This window comes from Balaenoptera ricei, chromosome 5 (assembly GCF_028023285.1).
Source record: "Balaenoptera ricei isolate mBalRic1 chromosome 5, mBalRic1.hap2, whole genome shotgun sequence".
In the NCBI taxonomy this organism is placed as follows: domain Eukaryota; kingdom Metazoa; phylum Chordata; class Mammalia; order Artiodactyla; family Balaenopteridae; genus Balaenoptera; species Balaenoptera ricei.
This window is the reverse complement of record NC_082643.1, coordinates 124,046,385-124,071,697: the sequence shown is the minus strand read 5'-3', so window position 1 is coordinate 124,071,697 and position 25,313 is coordinate 124,046,385. Positions and strand designations below refer to the sequence as shown.

Genomic DNA, 25,313 nt, shown 5'->3' with positions numbered 1-25,313 from the left:
ATAAAAATAAATACAAAATAGCTAAATAATGAAGCAGGTAATTATTTTTTCAAAAACTAAAAAACATTTAAAACCCTAATGTTTCAACGTAAATTGACATGAATATTTACAAAATTTCAGCAATCTCTGAACACTGCTGTTGCATGACTCTGATTTTAAAAGCCGAAAACCACCAGTATTTAAAAAAACAATTTAGTAGTCAAAACACACGAAAAAAAAAAAAGATTTTTAACATGACAATGGATTGCTTAATTCACATACTAAATTGCTCTATACAGGGAGATTTCACAATCCAGGAGCCATAGCCATGCTGCTGTAGGTAGGATTTCAACAAAGTTTTAGCTTCTTGATAGGATCCAGACATATGCTACAGAAAGAAAAAAATATTGAATTATAGAATATAGGCAGAATTAGGCTTATGAAAAGTAAGTAGCCCTAATCTTCTTTCTTTAGTTTGACATTTTAAAAATTAAGAAAAATCTTTTTGATTTCCCATTTTCCTCAGTATTGTTTTTGAAACTAAAAATTTTCCTTCCCAACACTCCTAAAAGACAAGTTTTCTTCTTTAATTTTTAATTAGAAGAGTAATCATACTCATTACAGAAAACTTGAAAAATAGAGAAAACAGAAGTAAATAAAAATCACCTGTAATCCCCAAACTATAGATAACCATCATTAATATTTTGGTTTACTTCCTTTCATTATTTTTAAATGAACATACTTTAAAAAAAACAGCTATACTTAGGTAATATATGTATACCATAAATTCACCCACTAGTAAGTATTCAGTTTGATTTTTTTTTACTAAATTTATATATGTGTGCAACCATCACTGTCCAGTTGTAAAACAATTCCATCACCTGCAAAAAGTTCCATTGTGCTCTATATTTCCAGCCCCAGTCCTAGGCAATCAAGAATCTACTTTCTGTCTCTAGTTTTGCTTTTTCAAGAAATTTCATTAAAAGTGATTAACACAGCATGTACTCTTTTGTGTCAGATTTCCTTCGGTTAGCATACCATTTTCAGATTCATTCATGTTGTTTGATGTATCAGTTTGTTCCTCTTTATTGTTGATTAGTATTACATCATATGGATATACCACATTGTTTATGCATTCACCAGCTGATGAACATTTGAACTGTTTCCAGGTTTGGCTACTATAAATAATGATGCTGTGAACATTTATGTAGAGGCTTGTGTGGATATAACTTTTTGTTTCTCCTGGATAGATACCAATGGAAGTGCTGGATCACATGGTAAGTATATGTTTGTCTCCATAACAAACTGCCAAACTGTTTTCCAAAGTGCTTTATACCATTTTAACATTCCCGTCAGCAGTGCAACAGGTTTCTAGTTTCTCCACAAAAACACCCGGTGTAGTCAGTCTTTTGGATTTTAGTAGGTGTGCAGTGGTATCTCACTGTGGTTTGATTTTGCATCTTCCTAATGAGTAATCAGGCTGAGTATCTTTTATATGTGTATTAGCCATTTGTATATATTATTTGCCACTTTGAAAAACTGGGTTGTTTGCCCACTTAATAATGAGTTATAAGAGTTCTTTATCTAGTCTAGATCTAAGACCTTTGTCAAGGGTATCATTTGCAAGTATTTTCTTCCATTCTGTGGCTTGTATCTTCATTTTCTTAATCCAAGTTTTAAATTCTGGAGTCCATCAATTTTTTTTTATGGATTGTGCTTTTGGTGTCATATCTAAGAAAAATTTGCCTAACCTAGGAAGACAAATGTTTCCTCACATTTTCTTTGGAAGTTTTTATAGTTTTTACTTCTTTTAGTTCTATGATCCATTTTGAAGTTTTTGTAAGACTGATGTAAGTCTAAGTTAATTTTTTGGCTTGCCCACAGATACCCAACTGTTCCAGCACCATTTGTTGAAAAGATTGTTCTTTCTCCCATTAAATTACTTTGTACCTTTGTACAAAATCAATTGCTCCTAAGTGTGTGGGCGTATTTCTGGTCTCATTTTGTTCCATTGATCTATATGTCTATCATTACATCAATACATTGTCTTGATTACTGTGGCTTTATGGTAAGTTGTTGAAACTAGGTAGGGTAACTCTACCAATTTTGTTCTTTTAAAAAATTGTTTTGGTTCTTCTATGTTCTTTGGATTTTACGTAACAATTTTAGAATCAGCTTGTCAATTTCTACACAAAAGCTTACTGGGATTTTGATAGAACTTGCACTGAATCCATAGATTATTTAGAAGAGAAGTGACATTCTAAAAATACTGAGTTTTCCAACCTATGAAATGGTACATCTCTCCACTTACTTAGGTCTTTTTAAATTTCTCTCAGCAATGTTTCATCATTTTTGGTGTACAGGTCTTACCTTCTTTTGTTAAATTTATTCCTAAATTTATTTTTATGCTCCTGTGGATGAAATTTTTTTCTCAAGTTTAATTCTGGAGTGTTCAGTCCTAGTATATAAATATACAATTTATTTTTCTATATTGTTCTTATACTGTGTGCTAAATTCACATGATATAGTTGTTTTTGGTAGATTCCACAGGATATTTTACATACAAGATCATTTAGAAATAAGGACAGTTTTTCTACTTCCTTTCCAGTCTGGATGCCTTTTATTCCTTTTTCTTGCCTTGCTCCTCTACCTAGGACGTATAGATCATGCTGTCTAGAAGTGGTGAGAGCAATCCTTGGGGGAAGGGGAAACAGTATTCAGCCTTTCAGCATTGTCAGGTAACTGTAGTTTTTCATTGATGCCCTCTATCTGGTTGAGGAAGTTCACTTCTATTTCTTATTTGTTCAGTGTTTTTATTGTGAATAGGTGTTGGATTTTGTCAAATGCATTATGTACATCTACTGAGATAAGTATGTGGGTTTTGAACTTGAATATATTCACATAATACATCAAATGATTTTCTGATGTTAAATCACCCTTGCATCCTGGAATAAACCTCCTTGGTCATGGTGTATAATCCGTTTTATAAGTTGCTGGATTTGGTTTGTAAATATCTTACGAAGAATTTTTGCATTTATGTTCCTAAGAGATACTGATTTGTAGTTTTCACTTCCTGGATGTTTCTGCCCACTTTTGGTATCAGGGTTATTATACTGGCCTCATAAAATGAGTTGGGAAGCATTCTCTCCTCCTTTATTTTATTAAACAGTTTTTGTAGGATTTATGTTAATTTTTGCTGTTATGTTTGGTAGAATTCACCAGCAAAGCCATAACTGCACTGGTGCTTTTCTTTAAGTAAAGAATTTTAATTAATAATTCAATTTTTTTTTACTTTAGTTCAATTCAGATGTTCTGTTTAGTCAAGTTTTGTAATTTGTCTTTCTAGGAATGCATCTATTTCATCTAACTTGTCTAATTTGTTGACAAAAGGTTGTTTATAGTATTTCCTTATAATTATTTTAGCTCTTTGGGGTCTTCAGTGATGACTCCTCTTTCATCAAGATTTTGGTCACTTGCGTTGTCTCTTATTTCTCAGTTATTTCTTAGTTCTTCAGTCTAGCTAAAGTATCATTTTTTTTGTTCATTTTTTTCAATGAACCAACTTTTGATTTCATTGATTTTTCTACTGATTTTCCTTTTATCTCATTAATTTCCAACCCATCCATATTATTTCTTCTTTTTTTTTTTTTTTTAATTTACTCTTCTAACTTCTTGAGGTGGAAGGTTAAATAACTGATTTTATGGTTCTCTTCCTTTCTAATATAAGCATTTAAAGCTATGCATTTCTAAGCATTTCTTTGATTGTATTCTCTAAATTTTAATATGTTGTATTTTCATTTTCATTCAGTTTGAGATATTTCTTAATTTCCCTTGTAATTTCTTCTTTGACTAGTGGATTAGAAGTTGTTTAATTTCCAAATGTATAATTATTTCTAGATTTCATTCTGTTGTTGATTTCTAATTTAATTCCATAGTAGTTAGAACATACTTTGTATGATTTTAATCCTTTTAAACTTATTGAGACTTGCTTTATGGCCTATATGGCCTATAGTGGAGAATGCCCTATGTGTATTTGAAAAGAATGTATATTCTGCTGTTGTGTATAGTGTTTAGTCTGGTTGGTTTGTAGTGTTATTCAAGCCTTCTATATTCTTACTGATTTTCTGTCTAGTTGAACTATCAATGACAGAGAGAAGAACATTAAAACCTCCAACTATAATTGTAGATTGTCCATTTCACCTTTAAATGCTGTCATTTTTTGCTTATGTATTTTTGGGTTCTGCTGTTATACCCATATACTTATATAATTGTTGTATGTTCCTAATGTATTAACCTTTTACCACTATAACACGTTACCCTTTGTCTCTAGTAATATTGCTCATCTTGAAGTGTACTTGTTTGATATTAATATAAACACTCCAGCTCTCTTACTGCTATTGTTTGCCTGGTATGTCTTTTTTTTCCATCCTTTTACTTTCAATCTGTCTGTGTCTTTGAATTTAACGTGCCTCTTACAGACAGTATACAGTTGAATCTCTCTTTTTAGCCCAATCTGAAAAATCTCCGTTTTTTTTCTGGAACATTTAGAATATTCAAATTTAATGTAATTATTGATATAGTGGATTTATGTCTGCCATTTCACTTTATTTTCCAAGTCCTGTGTCCTTCATTTCTCTGCTTCTTTACTGCCTTCTAGTCCTTTTAAAAATGCATTTTTAGTACACCATTGTAATTCCTTTGTTGATGTTTTAGCTGTACTTTTCCAGCTATTCTCTTCATGGTTACTTTAGGAATTACAATATGCCTCTTTCTCTTACCATAGTCTGCTTCAGATTCATACTGACTTAATCCTGCCAATATACAGCAACTTTGTTCCAATATTGATCCATTTCTTTCTCTGTCCTTTATTATTGCCATTTATACTCCACTTACATACAATATAAAATTCAATAATACAGTGCTAAAATAATTTTAAACAACTTTGGTTTTTTAAAGAAAATAAGAGAAAAAATACACACATCTTTTATATCTACCCACATAATTACTGTTTATAGTATTCTTTATTCCTTCCTGTATCATCTGGTATAATTTCTTCCAAGCCTCAAGGACTTCCTTTGGAATTCCTTCTAGGGAAGTTCTGCTAACAACAAATTTTCTTAATTTTTGTCTACCTGGCAACGTTTTTATTTTGCTTTTGTTTTTAAAGGAATCCTGTACCCATTAGCAGTCACTCCTCATTCTCTCCTCCCCACAGCCCCTGGAAATCAGTAATCTACTTTCTGTTTCTATGAATTTGCCTATTATAGACATTTCATATAAATGGAATCATACATGCAGCCTTTTGTGGCTGGCTTCTTTCACTTAACATTTTCAAGGTTGACCCACACTGTAGAATGTATCAGTACTTCAGAGTTCCTTTTACGGACGAATGGTAGTCCATAGTATGGACATGCCACATTTTGTTTATCCATTCATCAGTGGATGAACATTTGGATTGTTTCTACCTTTTCTGTATTATGAACACTGTTACAGACATTTATGTATAAGTTTTGGTGTGGATAAGTGTTTTCAATTCTTTTATGCATATACTTAGGAGTGAAATTCCTGGGTTACATGATAACTCATATTTAACTTTTTGAGGAACTGTTAAATTGTTTTCCAAAGTAGATGTACCATTTTATATTCCTATCAGCAATGCATGATAGTTCCAATTTTTTCACATTCTTGACAACACCTGTTAATGTCATTCTTTATTACAGCTATATCCTAATGTGTGTAAAGTAGTATATCACTGTGGTCTTCATTCGCATTTTCCTAATGACTATGTTGAACACCATATGCTTATTGGCCATTTTAAAATTTTCTTTGTGGAAATGTCTGTTCAAATCCTTTGCTCATTCAACAAATTTGGTCATCTGTCTTTTTATTATTGAGTTGCAAAAGTTTTTTGTGTATTCTGGATACAAGCCCCTTATTAAATATATGATTTGCAAATTTCCTAATGATAATTTTTGAAATGCAAAAGTTTTAATTTTAATGAAGTTTAAAATACTATTTTTTTTTCTTCTGGATTGTGTTTTTGTTATATCTAAGAAGCCTTTTTTCTTATTTAGGGATAAAAATATTTTCTCCTATGTTTTTCTCTGAGTTTTATAGTTTTAGCTCTTATGTAGGTCTATCCATTTTGAATTCATTTTTGTATATGGTATGACGTAGAAGTCCAAGTTCATTCTTTTCCATGGGGATATTCAGTTGTCCTAGGACTACTCACTGAAAATACTGTTTTTTCCCACTGAATGATCTTGGCACTCTTGTTAAAAGTCAATTGACCATAATTGCCAGGGTTTACTTCTGGACTGTCAATTATATTTCATTGATCTATATATGTTTATACTAATACCAGTATTATACTATCTTGATTATTATGGCTTTGTAGTATGCTTTGAAATCAAGAAGTGTGAATCCTCCAACTTTGTTCTTTTTCAAGATTGCTTTGGCTCTTCTGAGTTTGCTTCCATTACTGCTAATGAGAAATCAGCCTTAAAATGTATTGGTCTATGGTTGATAACTATTTTCTCTCTTGCTGCTTTCAAGATTTTCTCTTTGTCTTGGTCTTAAGCAGTTTGACTATGATGTATCTAGGTGTGAATCTTTATTTTTTTCTTTCTTGGGGTTTCTTGAGCTTCTTGGATCTGTTAATATTTTTCCTCAAATATGGGGATTTTTAAAAGTAATTTCTTCAAATGTTTTTCCTGATCCCTTTTCTCTCTCCTTTTCTTCCAGGATTCCTAGCATTGGGTTGGCCAAAAGGTTCATTTGGTTTTTTCCGTAAGATGGCTCTAGTATCACTTAGCTGTCTTTAACTTCATTCAAAACAATTTTGTTAGATTGTATGTGACAGCTGTCATATCACTGTGCATTTAAAAAAAGACTTATCAAAATTGGTGAATTTTTGTGTAGCCATTTTAATACTGAAGATGGAAGAAAAAAAGCAACATTTTCAGCATATTATGCTTTATTATTTCAAGAAAGGTAAAACGCAGCCAAAATGAACAAAAAGATTTGTGCAGTGTACAGAGAAGGTGCTGTGACTGATCAAACGTGTCAAAAGTGGTTTTTGAAGTGTGGTGCTGGAGATTTCTTGCTGGAGGATGCTCCACGGTTGGGTAGTCCAGTTGAAGTTGACAGTGATCAAATCAAGACATTAACTGAGAACAATCAACGTTATACCACGTGGGAGACAGCCAACATACTCAAAATATCCAAATCAAGTGCTGAAAACCATTTGCACCAGCTTGGTTATGTTAATCACTTTGATATTTGGGTTCCACATAAGTTAAGCCAAAAAAAACCTTCTTGACTGTATTTCCACATGTGATTCTCTATTTAAGTGTAATGAAAACATTCCGTTTTTAAAACAAATTGTGACGGGTGATGAAAATTGTATACTGTACAATAATGTGGAACGGAAGAGATCGTGGGGCAAGTGAAATGAACCACCACCAACCACACCAAAGGTCGGTCTTCATCCAAAGAAGTTGATGTTGTGTATATGCTGGGATTGGAAGGGAGTCCTCCATTATGAGCTCCTTTCAGAAAACCAAACGATTAATTACAACAAGTACTGCTCCCAATTAGACCAACTGAAAGCGGCACTAGATGAAAAGCATCCAGAATTAGGCAACAGAAAATGCATAATCTTCCATCAGAATAACGCAAGACAGCATGTTTCTTTGATGACCAGGCAAAAGCTGTTACACCTTGGCTGGGAAGTTCTGATTCATCTGCTGTACTTACCAGACATTGTACCTTTGGATTTCCATTTATTTCGCTCTCTACAAAATTCTCTTAATGGAAAAAATTTCAATTCCCTGGAAGACTGTAAAAGGTACACAGAGCAGTTCTTTACTCGAAAAGAAAAAGTTTTGGGAAGATGGAATTATGAAGTTGCCTGAAAAATGGCAGAAGGTAGTGGAACAAAAGGGTAAATACGTTGTTCAATCAAGTTCTTGGTGAAAATGAAAAATGTGTCTTTTATTTTTACTTAAAAAACGGAGGCAACCCAACATAAGTTGGTACACTTAATACTGTTCCACAAATCTTTGAAGCTCTGTTCATTTTTCTTTAACCTGTTTCATTCTGTCCTTTAAAATAATTTCTTTTGATCTATCTTCAAAGTCCACTGATATTTTTTCTGCAATCTCAAATGTACTGTTGAACCCATCTAGAGAATTATTCATTTCAGTTAGTATATATTGTTTCAATCCTAGAATATTCATTTGGGGTTTTTCTTTTTGTAGTTTCTATTTCTCTACCGAGAATACCTATTTACTGAAACATTGTTATATTTTCCTTTAATTACTTGAACATATTTATAATAGCTGCTTTGAAGCCTTTGCTATATTCAACATTGGAATCCACTCAGAACCAGTTTCTACTGAATGTTATTTTTCCTGAGTATAGGTTTTACTCTCCTGTTTTTTACATATTCCATAATTTTTGGTTGAAAGAGACTTTTTTAGATAATATATTGTAGCAACTCCAGATTCTGTTTTATTTTATTTTTTTTAAGTTTGCTGCAATTGTGAGATCTGTTTTCCCCATGGTGTGTATTGTCTCTTTCCAGTTTTGTTATGTTTTAGCCTGGCTTCCTAGTGGTTACCCTGTATCTGCAAAGCTTAGTGATAAACAAATAGCTTAGTGATAAGGAAAAGATTTCAGCAGACATTATGCTCAAACACCTTAAACCTAAAAGGCTTCCACCTTTTTCTGATCAATTCATTTGGGGAGGGGTGGGTGGTACAGTGTATTTAATGTTGCAGGCAGTTCTATTTCACACTTTCACTCTTTACTGGGTTCTCCTGAGTCTCCGTTGCACATGAGTGTAATTTCTCAGTCAGCCAAGGATATATAGAGAATTTCTCTCAACCCTTCCATGGCTCTTTCACTTCCAAGATCTACCTGTTAAGTTACTAATTGGTATACCACTTGCCCCAAGGACTGCAACCTTGGGCCAGCGAAGTTACTGATTTTCTCCATTTTTTTCCTCTACCAGGTTTGGCACATTTAGCTGAAAAAAATCACAAATTTTCACCCTCTGCCACAAATCAAGTTCATCCCCTCTAGCAGAAAATCTACTACTTTTGGTGGCATTCTCAATCTGATAAAACTACAGTTCTTGCCGTTCAAACTAGCAGAGAGGAAGGAGACAGAACAGGAACAGCTTTGGGCAAAGGTGCCACAAATTCTTGCTGTTCTTACCCAAAGTTCTAAAAGTTTTACAAGAATATACACTTTTCAGTGTGTTTTCTGCCTTTAGTTAATTACCAGAGTTGTGAAAAGGGGTTTTTTCCCCTGATAATTTTGTCCAGTTTTATATTTCTTACAGAGATGACTTGCAACCTCTTTATGCCCAAACCAGAAATTGTCTAGGTAAGCTTTTATACATAAAAATGCTTGTATATACAAACAAACCTATAGTTAATATTAATTGCTTTACAGGATGAAATTATACAGTTTGAGTATTAAAATATTGGTGAAATTAAGAGACTTTCACGTAATACTATATTATTACTGAAACTGAAATTAGGTTATCAAAAACAGTTTGTATTTAATAATTTGATAACATGGATACATCATATTATGAAATGGCTCAGGTCATAGTATGTTGAATGAAAAAATCAGATTAACAAGCATATATAATATAAGCTTAATATTTTAAAATATATGCATACACAAAAATATAAATACATGACAAGAAACTGAAATAACATGCTTACATTACAAGATTAGGAGTATTATATTTGAGTAGTAGGTGGATTTACAAGTAATATTTCCCTTCTGTACTTAAAAAGAAAATTCTAAATTCTCTACTCAGACATGAATTATGTTTGTAATACTAAAAAAAGAATATATATTTTTAAAGATAGAAAAAGGCTATCTACATCACTTAAGCCCAAATCACAAACTCAAATTAAAGGTGTTTCACAATTTTAAGACAGGCAAATTAATTTATATGAATATACTAATATATCATTTTAGAATACTTAAATACTATAGTTAACATAGTTAATATCATATACATAAGAAATTTTATTACCATTTTGTTCCTCTGGGTACGACAGTAGGTTTTGATCAATACTGTCAAGGTAGGTACACACCATACTGAGGTAGCTATTTTAAGGGGCAACACTTATTTACATATCCAATTTCCAGCATGTTCACTTAAAAATTAATTTTACCACTACATGGCAATCTCTTATTTTCAGGAACTATTTACCCAACTTTTGCTATGTATCACCATCGTTATAAAATTACCACATTATTATTGTCTTAAATTTTTATTTCAGTGATTAGCTTCATTCCTTTAAAGACTTACCTTAGCTGCATGATATGTACTAGCTTCAAGTAAATCTTCTTTTTTAGCTTCTTTGGCAAGCAGGTTAAATCGACTTAACATTGCAGCCTTACAAAGCCGACTTGCCATTGACATACCACTTTTAAATGGGGAACTGAAGTAGAAAAGAATGAAACATTCACTAATCATTATTCAGTGATTTATGTTGGCACCTGTAGGGATTAAAACCAACACAGAATCTACAAATATCTCAATTATGTGCAGTGTATATAGTGAAATTTTTTTACATAAAATTATTCTGAATATTTAACTTTCTGAAGCTAATTTCTTTTATGAAATTATAGTTTAAGTTATCAGAGTATTGCATTAAAAATTAAAGCAGAAGATTGATATTTGGAACATTTCTTTTGTTTGAAGCAAAATTAATCTATGGTGATCCAAATTAAAACAGTGGTTCTACCAAGGATTGACTAGAAGAGGGCATAGAAGTATTTTCTGAAATCAAGAAAATGTCCTGTATTCTGACTGAGGTAATGGTTACACAGGCATATATATATATAAACTCATAAAATTGTACAGTACATTTCACTCTTTGTAAATTTTGACTCACTAAAAAAGTAAAATATACACACTCACCTCACCACTCTCCATATATATGTATGTATGTATGCACATGTAGATACGTATTCTTCTATGTTTCTAATAGAAGTGGGTCCACAGATCATGAGCTGTCTTGCTATTGTAACTCTTTCCCTTCATTGTATCTTCTCATTAGTTGTTCTTGTGATAGATTACAAAAATTGCCAAAATCCTTTATTCCTCCCTGTCTCCATGCTGTTTACAATGTAACTTTTCAGATTCTCCCATCACTAACTATGGTTGATTGCTCCTCCCCGTGAATTTGGGCTGGCCCTGTGACATGTTTTGGTGAATAAAATAGACTATGTGCCAGTTCCAAGCCTGGGCCTCAAGAGGCTCTGTGTTCTCATTCTCAGGACCCCTTACTCTGCCATGTGAGCCTCCTAAGACTGGTCTACTAGAAGACGAGAGAACACATGGACCATAGCCCAGCTGTCCCTCTAAGATCAGCCAAGATGCCCTACAGCTGACCTAGAGTGGACCCCAGACACATGGGAGAGCCCTACCAAATCTAGCTCAGTTGACCTAAGGACTTGAACAGCAATAAATGGCTGTTGTTTTAAGCAACTAAGTTTTGAGATAGTTTATATGCAGTAATAGTTAACATACATGCTTATTAATGAAATGTACTAATCTCTATATATTAATTTTCCACCATCATACCTTTTTTTGGTGGTGGTTTTTTAGATGATCCTCTTGGGCTTTTCAGGTATAAAATGATACCATATGCAAAGAGTCGTAATTTTACCTCCTCCTTTCCAATATTTTATATCTCTCATTTCTTTCTTTTGTTCAAATGCATTAAATAACATGTTAAATAACAGCAATAACAGTAAACAATCATGTCTTGTTTCAGATGTTAGTAGAAATGACTCTGAGATTTCATCATTAATCATGATGGCACTTTTGGACTAATAAAGATATATTTTACCCTTAACAAAAATATCTATTCCTTTTTTATTGAGTATCTTTATCTAGAATAGTTGTAGAGCTGTATTACATGTCTTCTTAGAATTTATAAAAATGAATATATGGTATTTTTCCCTAGGTCAATTAATATGACAAATTACATTAATACGAGTTTCTAATTTAGTATTATTTTTATTATGTTATTCTCACATTTCTAGAAAAAATGCCGTTTGGTATTATTGTATAAAATATATTATTTTAAGGTTCTGCTTCCTAATATTTTATTTAGCAATTTTGCTTGGATATAAAAGTGAGCTTGGTCTGTAACTTTTGTGGTAGGGGGGCAGCAATCTTCTATTAGGTTTAAGTATCAATGATACACTCGCTTCATAAAAGCATTTGAATGTTTTCTATCTTTTTAGATAGCATTGGAAGTTTCTGCTATTTAAAGGTTTATAAAATTAATCCGAACCACCTCAGAACGGTGCTTTCTTTGAAAAAGAGGTAGGGCACCGTCTTGGTAACTTTCTCAAGAAAATAATGTTAGATTTTTTTCCCTCTTCTGTACCAATTTTAGAAAAATTTTTTCCTAGAAATATATGCATTTCACCCAGATTTTCAAATATATTTGCATGGTAGAGCAAAGAAGTTTCTTATGACTTCTTTTAATTTTCTCTGCAATTACTCCCTTATCATTAGTATATATGAGATTACCTACTGATTTTTTTTCACAGAATCAGTTTTTTTATGATCATTTCTAACTTCTTCAGTTCTCTAGCTCTTTAATTTACATTTCTAGTTTTATGAACTTCTTCATTCTGTTTATTTTCATTATTTGTTGCTATAAGCATCTAAAGAATTGGCTTTTCCATTCACTTTGCTTTAGCTATATATCCTACAAGTTCTGAAATGCAATGCACTAAACATCCTTGTTTTCTAAATATTCTAATATTTTCTAAATATTCTAAATATCCTGTATTCTAAATATTCTGTGGTTTCATTTTATATTTCCTCTTTGAGCCAAAAGTTGGAGAACTTCTTTTTCCCAATGAAAGTGGTTTTTAAATATTCTGATTTTGTTATTTACAGTTTGATTGCATCATAATCAGAGAACACTGTCTACATCACTTTTACTTCTTCGAATTTCAGGTTTTCTTTGTGGCCTAACATATGGTCAATTTTTGTTAATGTTCTGCAGGTTCTTGAAAAGCAGGTATATTTTATATTTTATGGTACAGGGTTTTAAAGAAATTAATCAAATCTACCTTACTGTTATTTAAGACTGTTATATTCTTGCTTATTGTTTTGTTTACTCAACCTACTATGAACTGAAAGAGGTGAATTATTGCCTCAACTAATAGTGTATTTCTATTTATCCTCTTATTTTCTGTAATTTCTGCCTTATGAAGGTTGATACTATGTTATTTGTTGCAGTTACTCAGAACTGTTCTTCTTCGTGGATTATATTGCTAAAGTGTTCTTTGCCTTATGTAATGCTTTGGGGATGAATAATCAGATCATATCTCCTTTCTTTGTGTTTGCAATCACCTGGCAAGCACTTAGCCATAATAAATGAGTTAAGCTCATTTTACATTAATTTCATCTTTGTTATACTATTATTTTATGTTTTCAGTAAACAGTTTTTTTATTATTATTTTTTTGGCCTTGCCATGTGGCATATGGGGTATATTAGTTCCCTGACCAGGGATCAAACCCATGCCCCCCATATTGGAAGCATGGAGTCTTAACCACTGCAGCACCAGGGAAGTCCCTCAGTAAACAGTTTTTTAATGTCTTCCACAGAAGACCTGTTTTGTTTGTATGTGTGTAGTCTGTTATTAACAGAAACACACTTCTTTATGCTGACTCAATGCAAAAGTAGTATAATTCATCCTAGTTGAAATAATCAATAGTATGCTTGACTGAGTTCATACCAAGAAACATTTGTATGTGATCTTAATTTAAGATTAATTTGTCTTTCACAAAGAAAGCAAATTTAGGCACTTAAACTTTTAACATTATTCATTACCACATTATAAATGTATGTTCACACCAAAAGGAGGATTTTAATTTTACCTGATAATCAATGTCAGGGATATTACAAAGAAATGTCTAAAAGGCATAATGTATTATGGCTAAGAACAAAGGTTTTGTAAATAAAATCCCAGATCAGAATCCTAGTTGTGTCACTTAATAGTTGGGTGACTTTAAGCAAGATATTTAAACTAGCTTGAATCTCAGTTTCTTTACCTGTAAAAAAAAGCAACAATATCACCTAACCCACAGGGTTTTTATAAGAAAGCAGTATAACATAGTACAATAGTTCTCACACTCAAGTGTACATAAATAATATTTGGGAAAGTCGTCAGAAATACAGATTCCGGAGCCCTAAATCCAGACATTCAGATTCAGTAGGAAAAACTGAATTTTTAAAACAAATACATTATATAATTCTAATGCTAATGATCACTAGAGAAACAAAGGATCTGGAGACTGATTTTGAATACTGGCTCCACCACTTACTACGTAACTTTGGTAAATTATATAACTTCTCCAGGCCTGTGTTCTCATCAGGAAAAAAAAAGTTTTTTAATTAGTACAATGCCTGCAACATAGTCACACTTGATAACTATTATTATTATTAATCACAATTCAAAAAATTGTATTCAAAAAACAAGACAGTTTTTAAAAATCATATTAAAATGTATTGTCTTGCTTAATATGTGATTTTTGAAGAAATTAGTGACGCTAACCTTTCGGTGATCTTCCCACTTAGGCCATCCACAATCTCCAAAGAAATGTCCCCTTGTGCCCAATTCAGACTCAGGAATTTATATTCCAAGTTTGTTTGAAATGGATATGCAGAAGGTACTAAACTAATATGAGGTCTGTTGACCAAGTAAAACATTGGAAGTTTTGAAGTGAGTGCATCATCAACACGTTGCTTTATAGCAATTTCTAAGCCTCTAGTATCGCTGCAATTCCCATCACCTAGAAAGCAAAGCAAAAACAAAGTAAATACTCAGAAGTTCATTATGAAAAGACTATACCGAAAAAAAGGATATAAATAAAAGTTTAATTGTAAATAGTTCACTTCTTTATCCTGTATCTTGCAATCTTCTCTTTCCTACTTCTACTCTTAGTAGCTACTTCTATACTCTTTACCAGAATCAAGACAAGGTAATAATAGTCAGAATTTCCATTCAAAAAAGAATTTTCCACAGAAAATAATGAATTGACATTCCAGTGAATAAAAGCAAAAAGCCAGACCTGACAAGAAACAAATCAGTACTTTTACAGGGTTCTGCCAGAGAGAACTGGCTCATTCTGTCTTGATTTCTAAGATTACAACATGAAACCAGCACATAATATAGCAGATATATGTAGCTGAGAAATAGTTGGTTAAAGTATGTTATTTTTCCACATCTGAGAGCCACAGATTGCAACTGTTCCAATACCACATGGTTTAGTTTCACAACACGAAGTAATTTAAAGAATGACCATTTCTGATTATAACTGTGGCCAATGCCAAAAGCTTTGAGTTCTCAGTTAAAATTACTGTTGAAGAAGACAGCTCAAGAAGATGATTAGTATAAAAAAATGGGCTGCATCAAACTTAAAACAGAAGTTAGGGAACAGTCATTCCTATTTAAAAATTAATAATTCCAAAGCAGATCTCTTTCCTCCTTAGAGGGTCTGAAGTTCTCACAACAAGAGAATCTTTATATACCACTAGACATATTTCACAGATAAAGTTTTGTTTTCACATCACTGGAACTGTTGAGATGGCTACTGGGCTTACACTCACTATGATTATTTGGGAACTAGAAAATGATGTAAAAAGAAAATGAGTTGCTTCTGACACTCTTTTTCTAAGCACTCCTTTGAATGTTCCAAATCAAGAGATACTGACTAATGCAGGCTAGTTAAGATATACTTAGACATAGGAAAAAAGTTAAGAAGAAATAAGGTCTGTGGAATAGTCATTGTACCTATAATGAACAGAAAACATGGATTAAAAAAAAAATGTTACGTATTACACACTGTACTACAGACTAAATGTGTCCCCACAAAATTCATATACTGAAACCTGATCCCCAATGTGATGGTATTTGGAGGTGAGGCCTTTGCAAGGTGATTAAGTTATGAGGGTCAGAGCTCTCATGAATGGAATTGGTGCCCTTATGATAAAAGAGCCCCTAACCCCTCCCACTGTAGGAGGAAATACTGAGAAGACAGTCATCTATGAAGCAGAAAGCAGGTCCTCAGCAGACACTGAATCTCTCAGCCCTTTGATCTTGAACTTCCCAGCCCCCAGAACCGTGAGAAATAAATTGTTTATTGTTTAATCCACCCAGTCTATGGTATTTTTTTGTTTTTTGGTAGCAGCCCAAACAGACTAAGACATACTGTAATAAGATAATGACATTGGTTGTGCCTAAAACAGCAAGATAACATTTGGAAAACGAAAACAAAAAAACCTACCAGTAACCCCACGTTAAGATTCTCTAAACATCAAATTGTTTCACCTAGATGTTTTAATGTGGTGGTATAAAATTTAATAGAAAAAAATCAAGTATATTAATATTTTATTACAAATTTTACTTTCTCCATTTATATATGTATGCTTTAATTATTAACTATATCTGAGGTATGATTTTGATTATATCTTGAGGCTAAATCTTGTTCCCAGGAAAATATATCTCTAAAATTATATCACATAATTTTGATTTGATTCATCTAAAATGATTTGAAATAATAACATAAAACTCAAAGATTAAAGGCAAAGGTTAAATCTTAGCAAAGACTATAGCAAACCTGACCTGAGAACTTTTCTGCATCAAAAGGTCTCAGTTGGGCTTGATATATATACACTAATATGTATAAAATGGATAACTAATAAGAACCTGCTGTATAAAAAAATAAATAAAATTAAATTAAAAAAAAAAAAAGAAAAGTTCTCAGGACCTTAGTCTACCGTAAGTTAATATAAGTGAATAGAAACAGCTGCTGAAACAGGTAATGAAGGCATACCTCAATTTATTGCACTTTGCTTTATTGCACTTTGCAGATATTATGATTTTTACAAATTGAAGGTTTCTGGCAACCCTGTGTTGTCAGATGATGTTTAGCCTTTTTCAGCAATAAAGTACTTTTAAATTAAGGTATGTACGCTTGCTTTTTTTTAGACATAACGCTATTGCACACTTAACAGACTATAGTATAGTGTAAACATAACTTTTATGTGCACTGGGAAACCAAAAACTTCATGTGACTCACTTTATTGTGATATTCACTTTATTGTGGTGGCCTGGAACTGAACCCACAATATCTTTGAGGTGTGCCCATACAAACTGAAGCTGCATTAATAAAAATACAGTCTCTAAGTCAAAGAATTCAGCATTATTATAGAACTATGCACTACTCATATCATATCTGAAACATCATATTTAGTCTGAGGCATTACATTTTAATACCGCCACCCACAAATTACAGAACGTCTAGAGAAAACAAATCATGCTCCTGTGAAACACAAATGATGTCTAGATAGGAGAAGACATGAAGGCAGAAGCATCTTATCTTTGTATTCTTAATTCTCATTCTATATTTTATGTGAATGGTGCCCCTGAGAGTTATGTAACAGTGCACAGCACCTAGCGTATAGTAGGTGGCTCAATAAACACCTGATGAAAAAGGAACATAAAAGATTAGATTATCAGAGAGCAGTAATCATCAATTCTGGATACACATTAGAATCAGTAAGGATGGGGATATTAACACCAATGCCATTCCCATATTATTTTAAAAGCTATCCAGGTGAACCTGAAATGCAACAAGAGTAAAGAATAATAGTTAAAATTTATTTTTCAAGCGTTCCAGGTGGCAGAATTAGTATTAAGAAGAAAAATAAAAGCACTTTAAAAAATAAAACATGCTGACTCAAAGCATTTATCCATGAAACATTTACTGACTTCCTGGTACAAACCAGACCAAGATGAGGGTCGCAAAGCACCTGCCTTTCAAGAGTGTCAAGTTTAACAGACACAATAGTGAGATTCTAGTCACTGGCTAGGCTCAGACAAAGCTGTCAAAGTTCAATTTAATACAAAAGGCAGAAGCATGAGAAGTTATGAAAACTGAGTATGAGTCCAGGCTCTGCCAGTAGGCAAACTGAATGATTTTGGGCATGTATTTTATTAACATTCTAAACCTCCTATTACTGACCTGAAAAAAAAAAAAAAAAAAGAAAGAAAGAAATGAACAACAGAATCTCTAAGGTTATCACATGCTTCTTAAAAGTTCATGAACTATGTTGAAAATAGATTCCTTCACTAAGAGGGAATCAGAATTTAGTATTCCCTATAATGGAACTGTGCAATTCAAATCAGCATATGAAAAGGACTCCTGAATGGAAACACCTCTGGATAAACATTCTTGAGGTATTTATTCAGATAACTTTATCTTAACAGGATAACAAATGTGCAAATACACCTCAAAAAGCTTGAAAACTAATATAAATCCAGCTCTTTTAATAACTAAGCAAAATGATTTTTTTTCCAGATTACTCTGGATTATTTTCTATACAAATAATAGTGCCTTTTTACACTGCAAACTTAACACTTTTTTCTTAAAAAAGAAAGACTATCACCATAAAATGACAAAATGAATTATCTGAGAACATCTACAGTATAAAATTAGTTTCCGAAAACTTTCTGAAAAGTTAAATGAAGTCTTATAATAATCTCTCCATTTTTAATTGATCTATTAAAATAACTTAGGTTTTTAAGAATCAAAATAAAGAATTGCAAAAGATTTCATAAGACTTAAGAGAAAAGGGGACAGGTCATTATCATCAAATAATTAGATTTAATCTGTATTGTCATTTAGTTCAGAATTAAAGGGAAACAAATTTCAATTCTAAACAGTAATTTTTAAAAACAATTGGAGCAATCAATAATGGAATAGATTGTCTTTAAATCTTATACTCCACATTATTGGATCCTTTTAAGGTAGGGTTAGATGATCCTCTATCCGAAATGGCATAAAAAGAGTTTGTGAAGACATACAGATGGCCACGAGGCACATGAAAAGATGCTCAACATCGCTAATTATTAGAGAAATGCAAATCAAAACTACAATGAGATATCACCTCACACCAGTCAAAATGGCCATCATCAAAAAAATGGGAACTGTGATTAAAAATCTTCCAAACAAACAAAAGTCCAGGACCAGATGGCTTCACGGGTGAATTCTATCAAACATTTAGAGAAGAGCTAACACCCATCCTTCTCAAACTCTTCCAAAATATTGCAGAGGAAGGAACACTCCCAAACTCATTCTATGAGGCCACCATCACCCTGATACCAAAACCAGACAAAGACACTACAAAAAAAGAGAATTACAGACCAATATCACTGATGAATATAGATGCAAAAATCCTCAACAAAATACTAGCAAACAGAATCCAACAACACATTAAAAGGATCATACACCACGATTAAGTGGGATTTATCCCAGGGATGCAAGGATTCTTCAATATACGCAAATCAATCAATGTGATACACCATATTAACAAATTGAAGAATAAAAACCATATGCTCATCTCAATAGATGCAGAAAAAGCTTTTGACAAAATTCAACACCCATTTATGATAAAAACTCTCCAGAAAGTGGGCATAGAGGGAACCTACCTCAACATAATAAAGGCCATATATGACAAACCCACAGCAAACATCATTCTCAATGGTGAAAACCTGAAAGCATTTCCTCTAAGATCAGGAACAAGACAAGGATGTCCACTTTCACCACTATTATTCAACATAGTTCTGGAAGTCCTAGCCATGGCAATCAGAGAAGAAAAAGAAATAAAAGGAATACAAATTGGAAAAGAAGAAGTAAAACTGTCACTGTTTGCAGATGACATGATATTATACATAGAGAATCCTAAAACTGCCACCAGAAAACTGCTAGCGTTAATTAATGAATTTGGTAAAGTTGCAGGATACAAAATTGATGCACAGAAATCTCTTGCATTCCTATACACTACTGATGAAAAAGCTGAAAGAGAAATTATGGAAACACTCCCATTTACCATTGCAACAAAAAGAATAAAATACCTAGGAATAAACCTACCTAGGGAGACAAAAGACCTGTATGCAGAAAACTATAAGACACTGATGAAAGAAATTAAAGATGATACCAACAGATGGAGAGATATACCATGTTCTTGGATTGGAAGAATCAACATTGTGAAAATGACTCTACTACCCAAAGCAATCTACAGATTCAATGCAATCCCTATCGAATTACCAATGGCATTCTTTACGGAACTAGAACAAATCATCTTAAAATTTGTATGGAGACACAAAAGACCCCGAATAGCCAAAGCAGTCTTGAGGGAAAAAAATGAAGCTGGAGGAATCAGACTCCCTGACTTCAGACTATACTACAAAGCTACAGTAATCAAGACAATATGGTACTGGTACAAAAATAGAAACATAGATCAATGGAACAAGATAGAAAGCCCAGAGATAAACCCACGCACCTATGGTCAACTAATCTATGACAAAGGAGGCAAAGATATACAATGGAGAAAAGACAGTCTCTTCAATAAGTGGTGCTGGGAAAACTGGACAGCTACATGTAAAAGAATGAAATTAGAATACTCCCTAACACCATACACAAAAATAAACTCCAAATGGATTAGAGACCTAAATGTAAGACTGGACACTATAAAACTCTTAGAGGAAAATATAGGATGAACACTCTTTGACATAAATCACAGCAAGATCTTTTTTGATCCACCTCCTAGAGTAATGGAAATAAAAACAAAAATAAACAAATGGGACCTAATGAAACTTCAAAGTGTTTGCACAGCAAAGGAAACCATAAACAAGACGAAAAGACAACCCTCAGAATGGGAGAAAATATTTGCAAACCAATCAACAGACAAAGGATTAATCTCCAAAATATATAAACAGCTCATTCAGCTCAATATTAAAGAAACAAACACCCCAATCCAAAAATGGGCAGAAGACCTAAATAGACATTTCTCCAAAGAAGACATACAGAAGGCCAAAAGGTACATGAAAAGATGCTCAACATCACTAATTATTAGAGAAATGAAAATCAAAACTACAATGAGGTATCACCTCACACCAGTTAGAATGGGCATCATCAGAAAATCTACAAACAACAAATGCTGGAGAGGGTGTGGAGAAAAGGGAAACCTCTTGCACTGTTGGTGGGAATGTAAATTGATACAGCCACTATGGAGAACAATATGGAGGTTCCTTAAAAAACTAAAAATAGAATTACCATATGACCCAGCAATCCCACTACTGGGCATATACCCAGAGAAAACCGTAATTCAAAAAGACACATGCACCCCCAATGTTCACTGCAGCACTATTTACAATAGCCAGGTCATGGAAGCAACCTAAATGCCCATCAACAGACGAATGGATAAAGAATTTGTGGTATATATATACAATGGAATATTACTCAGCCATAAAAAGGAACGAAATTGAGTCATTTGTTGAGACGTGGATGGATCTAGAGACTGTCATACAGAGTGAAGTAAGTCAGAAGGAGAAAAACCAATATCGTATATTAACACATGTATGTGGAACCTAGAAAAATGGTACAGATGAACCAGGTTGCAGGGCAGAAGTTGAGACACAGATGTAGAGAACAAACATATGGACACCAAGGGGGGAAAACTGCGATGGGGTGGGGATGGTGGTGTGCTGAATTGGGCGATTGGGACTGACATGTATACAGTGATGTGTATAAAATTGATGACTGATTAAAAAAAAAAGAAAAAAAAAGAGTTTGCATAATAAGTGAGAAGCTGTACTACACGACTAGTTCAATAAACTCTTTAAGATTCTTTTAGCTGTACATATCACACTTTTAAGTATACAGACACTTTGAGTATTTCTCAAAGTGAGCCATTCACATCATCTGTATCAGAATCATCTGGTGGTGCTCTTTTAAAACATATATTCCTGGGGCGATCCCCCAGACATACAGTAGAGATCTTAAGAGGCTGAGAAATCTGCATTTTTAACAAACATTAAAATCTGTTTAGGTTATGCCAGAGAGAACACCAATTAATTAACTTTAGATATGTCCCATAAAGATGCAAAGAAAGAGATCAGAAGCAATTTTACCAAGTTTTATAGTATTTTTATTGCTACCTAGTATTCCTACTGCTACGTGCAATGAAATGAAAACCTCAACAAAATAGTGGATCTGAATTTTACCTTAAGTAAAGCTTCATGCATGCAAATTCTGATTTTACACTGGTAAATAAAATATAGTGAAATGACTTAGTGAAAGAGGCCAAGAGGTACTGTAATCCGACTCACCAACAAGTATATTGTTGATATAAACTGGCTGTATAAACTGACTCAGCAATGCTCCCTGTACACCAAGCACTCCCCATCTCGTCAGTTTGTCACTTGAGGCCATGCTGCTTACTCTATTAACAACATCTGCAGGGCAGTAGACAGTCAGATGAATTTTGCCTTCAACAGCCACATGGAGACTCAGCTCTTCATTGGCTTCAAATGCAGACACAGAATGTGGATTAAGACGCCTAGAGAAAGAAAAGAAAGATTCTTCCTTTAAAAACCAAAGCCCTGAGCTCATCTCCCTGTGCTATGCGGCCACCTAGAGGGGTGGGATAGGGAGGGTGGGAGGGAGACGCAAGAGGGAGGAGATATGGGGATATACGTATATGTATAACTGATTCACTTTGTTACGAAGCAGAAACTAACACACCATTGTAAAGCAATTATACACCAATAAAGATGTTAAAAAAAAAAAAACAAAAAACCCCAAAGCCGACAAAGTAAAATCTGCATGTACCTAAGAACTGTCCTCAAACGTATTTAACTTGCCAGTGTACATTTAATTCCAGTAACAGAAATAGATGCAAACCCAAAGCAAGGTAGGATGGAGTGACTTCGTTCCACAAAATTAAAACCAAACAGAAATTAACCATATTTAGAGCTTCCAGCAAGGATAAATTTCATATTATTGCCATTCTTTGTGTCCCTTAAAATCAAATGAAAACCTAATTTTTGTCCCTGCCATAGTTTGTGAATTATTTCCTTTCTCCATATGAAAATTTTTAAACACTACAAAATTAGAGAATGAAAAAAAGAAAACTGACAATTTATATTCAAGATTCACCTCCAATAAAATATGTTAAAACAATAAAATCTAAAATTATTTTTCTTGAGGTTTCTCTCAAGAGAAACACTCACTCTTGTTTTCAAAGGTGTTACGGGGAGGCTTTTAAACAAACTATAAACCGCAGTTATCTCTAGATGGTTGGACTTGAAGTGAATTTTACTTTCTTTTTGTGTTTGCCTGTGTTGTTCAAACTTCATGCTAACTGATGCTACCCATTCATCAAGATAATGAAGTTTTGGCCACAGACTTACCAGAAGAATAGACTGCATTCCTTAACTCTTGTGTTAGTATGTGAAGAGTGTATAAATCCATACTTGCTAAAGTTTATGAAGTATTACAACTAGAAAGGAATAGAAGATTTTCAACAGCATCAAAAGGAGAGCGGTGAAGTACATGGAGTATTTAAGTAGTAGTAATGGATCAGACTGAGTGGAGGGGAAGGAGAAAGAATTTGTGGTCTCTTGCAGCCTACAAATAACCTCAAGGCTGGAGGAAGAATACGGATAGATATGAATTTACTTGCTCTTTTGTTGTATGGATTCAGGATGCATGATATGGCCATCCTAGATGCTTTTAAAAACAGCTTCCATAATACTTACAATTGTGACTTAATCTGGGCTGATCCTTTAGGCAACTGGTTCATATAGAGATAAATGTTGATATTCTGCTTGAGAGTGAGTAGATTAGAAGCTGGTTCTGTACAAAATATTGATTTTTCCATCATAGCAGGATTTTTGCTGTAGAAGAGTAGAAGTTGTCTATAAAAGTACCTAAAATTAATGAGATAGAACTTTATCAAGTAAGAAAATTTAAAAATGAAGTATCTTAAACAAACATTATATTCATGTTATGAACAATGTCCCTATATGTCAAAAGTTTTGATATTGATAGGAACTTGTAAAATAATCTTAGCCTTACTTAATGAAGAATTAAATCCCTTGAGAAGTCTTCAGTTAGAGCCCAGTCTGCCCGGTGACCTGACTTAAAGCATCATTCCTCGACTACCACTCCACTCTCATTTCACATTAAAGTACTCAACTATCATTTTCTGCAAAAGACCCATTTCTCTACTGATTCCTCCCTTCTTTCTTAGACAGCTCTGCTCCCAGCCTCCTAGGTGAAGTATCAATTTTCTGCTTTACTTCTATTTTCCCTTCCATGACAAAACAGGCAGACAAACAACAACTGTGGTTCCCGCTGCTTAGTGGTTCTGAAGACAAAAACACAAGAGCGTAGGAATAACATAACAAAGCCTGTAAGTTAAATTAAGAAGTGAAATAGATTTCCTGAAAGACAATTACTAATCAAATCAGAGGACAAATACTATTTTGCTTATTTAAAGAACCATGATTTTAATCCTATCATCAGAAATATATAATAAAATATTAAGCACCAGTATAAATGACAGTGCCAACCAAGCATGACAAGAAATAAACACAAAAGAGGTAGTTTTAAAGGGGTCAAATAATTCACTAAGCACCAAGGGGGATGGGAGGACAATGAGTTGCATTACCTTCACGGACTTCCCAAAAGCTTTCCTTTTAAGATTACAGGATTCTTTTCTTATTATTAGAGATATATACTTAAGTTTTTCAGATAAAATAATATGTCTAAATTTGTTTTAAAATACTCCAGCAAAAAAACACCACCAGCAAAAAGTGAGGGTGCATAAATTAAATAAGAACAACAGAATCCTAATAACTGGATATGCTAATAATTGGATATGATCATTGGGTATTGGTATCAGAATGCTGACAACTTAATGATGGAATTAATTATGATTCTCACTTTTGTTTGAAAAATTTGATTAAAAATGTTTTATAAAAAGTAAAACTTAATGACTTAAGAGAACAAAAGCTGGTAAATACTGCAGGAGGTAATGCTCATTTCCCACTTTTCATGTTTTTACAGAAAAGGAATTCCAAAGAGTAACATTCTTGGTTTATTTCTCTACTATCTGCTACTTATGCCTCTTATAAGGAGCAGAGTGACTGATAAGTTTGGAAAAAGAAACTAGGCATCCTCACTTCAGCCCCTTTCTCTCTTTCTCTCTGATATCTGCCAGCCTAAAAAATACTTTATCGACACTCTGCTATATGGTAAACTTTGTCCAGACCTCATGAGTGGAAACTCATTGATTTCTGCCTTTGGATAAGTATGGCTAATTCAGGGGTGAAATATTACCAAGCATACTTGGTCCAGATCTAAAGCTATACTCTCTAATTACTTTTACCAGTAATAAAAACAGTATTTTTATCTTAAA

The 25,313-nt window shown here is 33.2% G+C and overlaps 1 protein-coding gene across 2 annotated transcripts in view; it reads right to left on the bottom strand.

Moving 5' to 3' along the window:
• Window positions 1-253: 253 nt before the first annotated feature.
• Window positions 254-25,313, bottom strand: part of ADAD1 (adenosine deaminase domain containing 1) — a 45,629-nt gene continuing 20,569 nt past the window's right edge. The window contains exons 7-11 of one of the 2 annotated variants that reach the window (XM_059924251.1): window positions 23,650-23,820; window positions 22,219-22,448; window positions 14,599-14,836; window positions 10,319-10,451; window positions 254-367 (exon numbers count right to left, since the gene is read on the bottom strand). In XM_059924251.1, the coding sequence (XP_059780234.1) occupies window positions 254-367; window positions 10,319-10,451; window positions 14,599-14,836; window positions 22,219-22,448; window positions 23,650-23,820 (886 nt within the window). The remainder of the gene's footprint in view (window positions 368-10,318; window positions 10,452-14,598; window positions 14,837-22,218; window positions 22,449-23,649; window positions 23,821-25,313) is intronic. The other variant, XM_059924252.1, reaches the window with a different exon arrangement.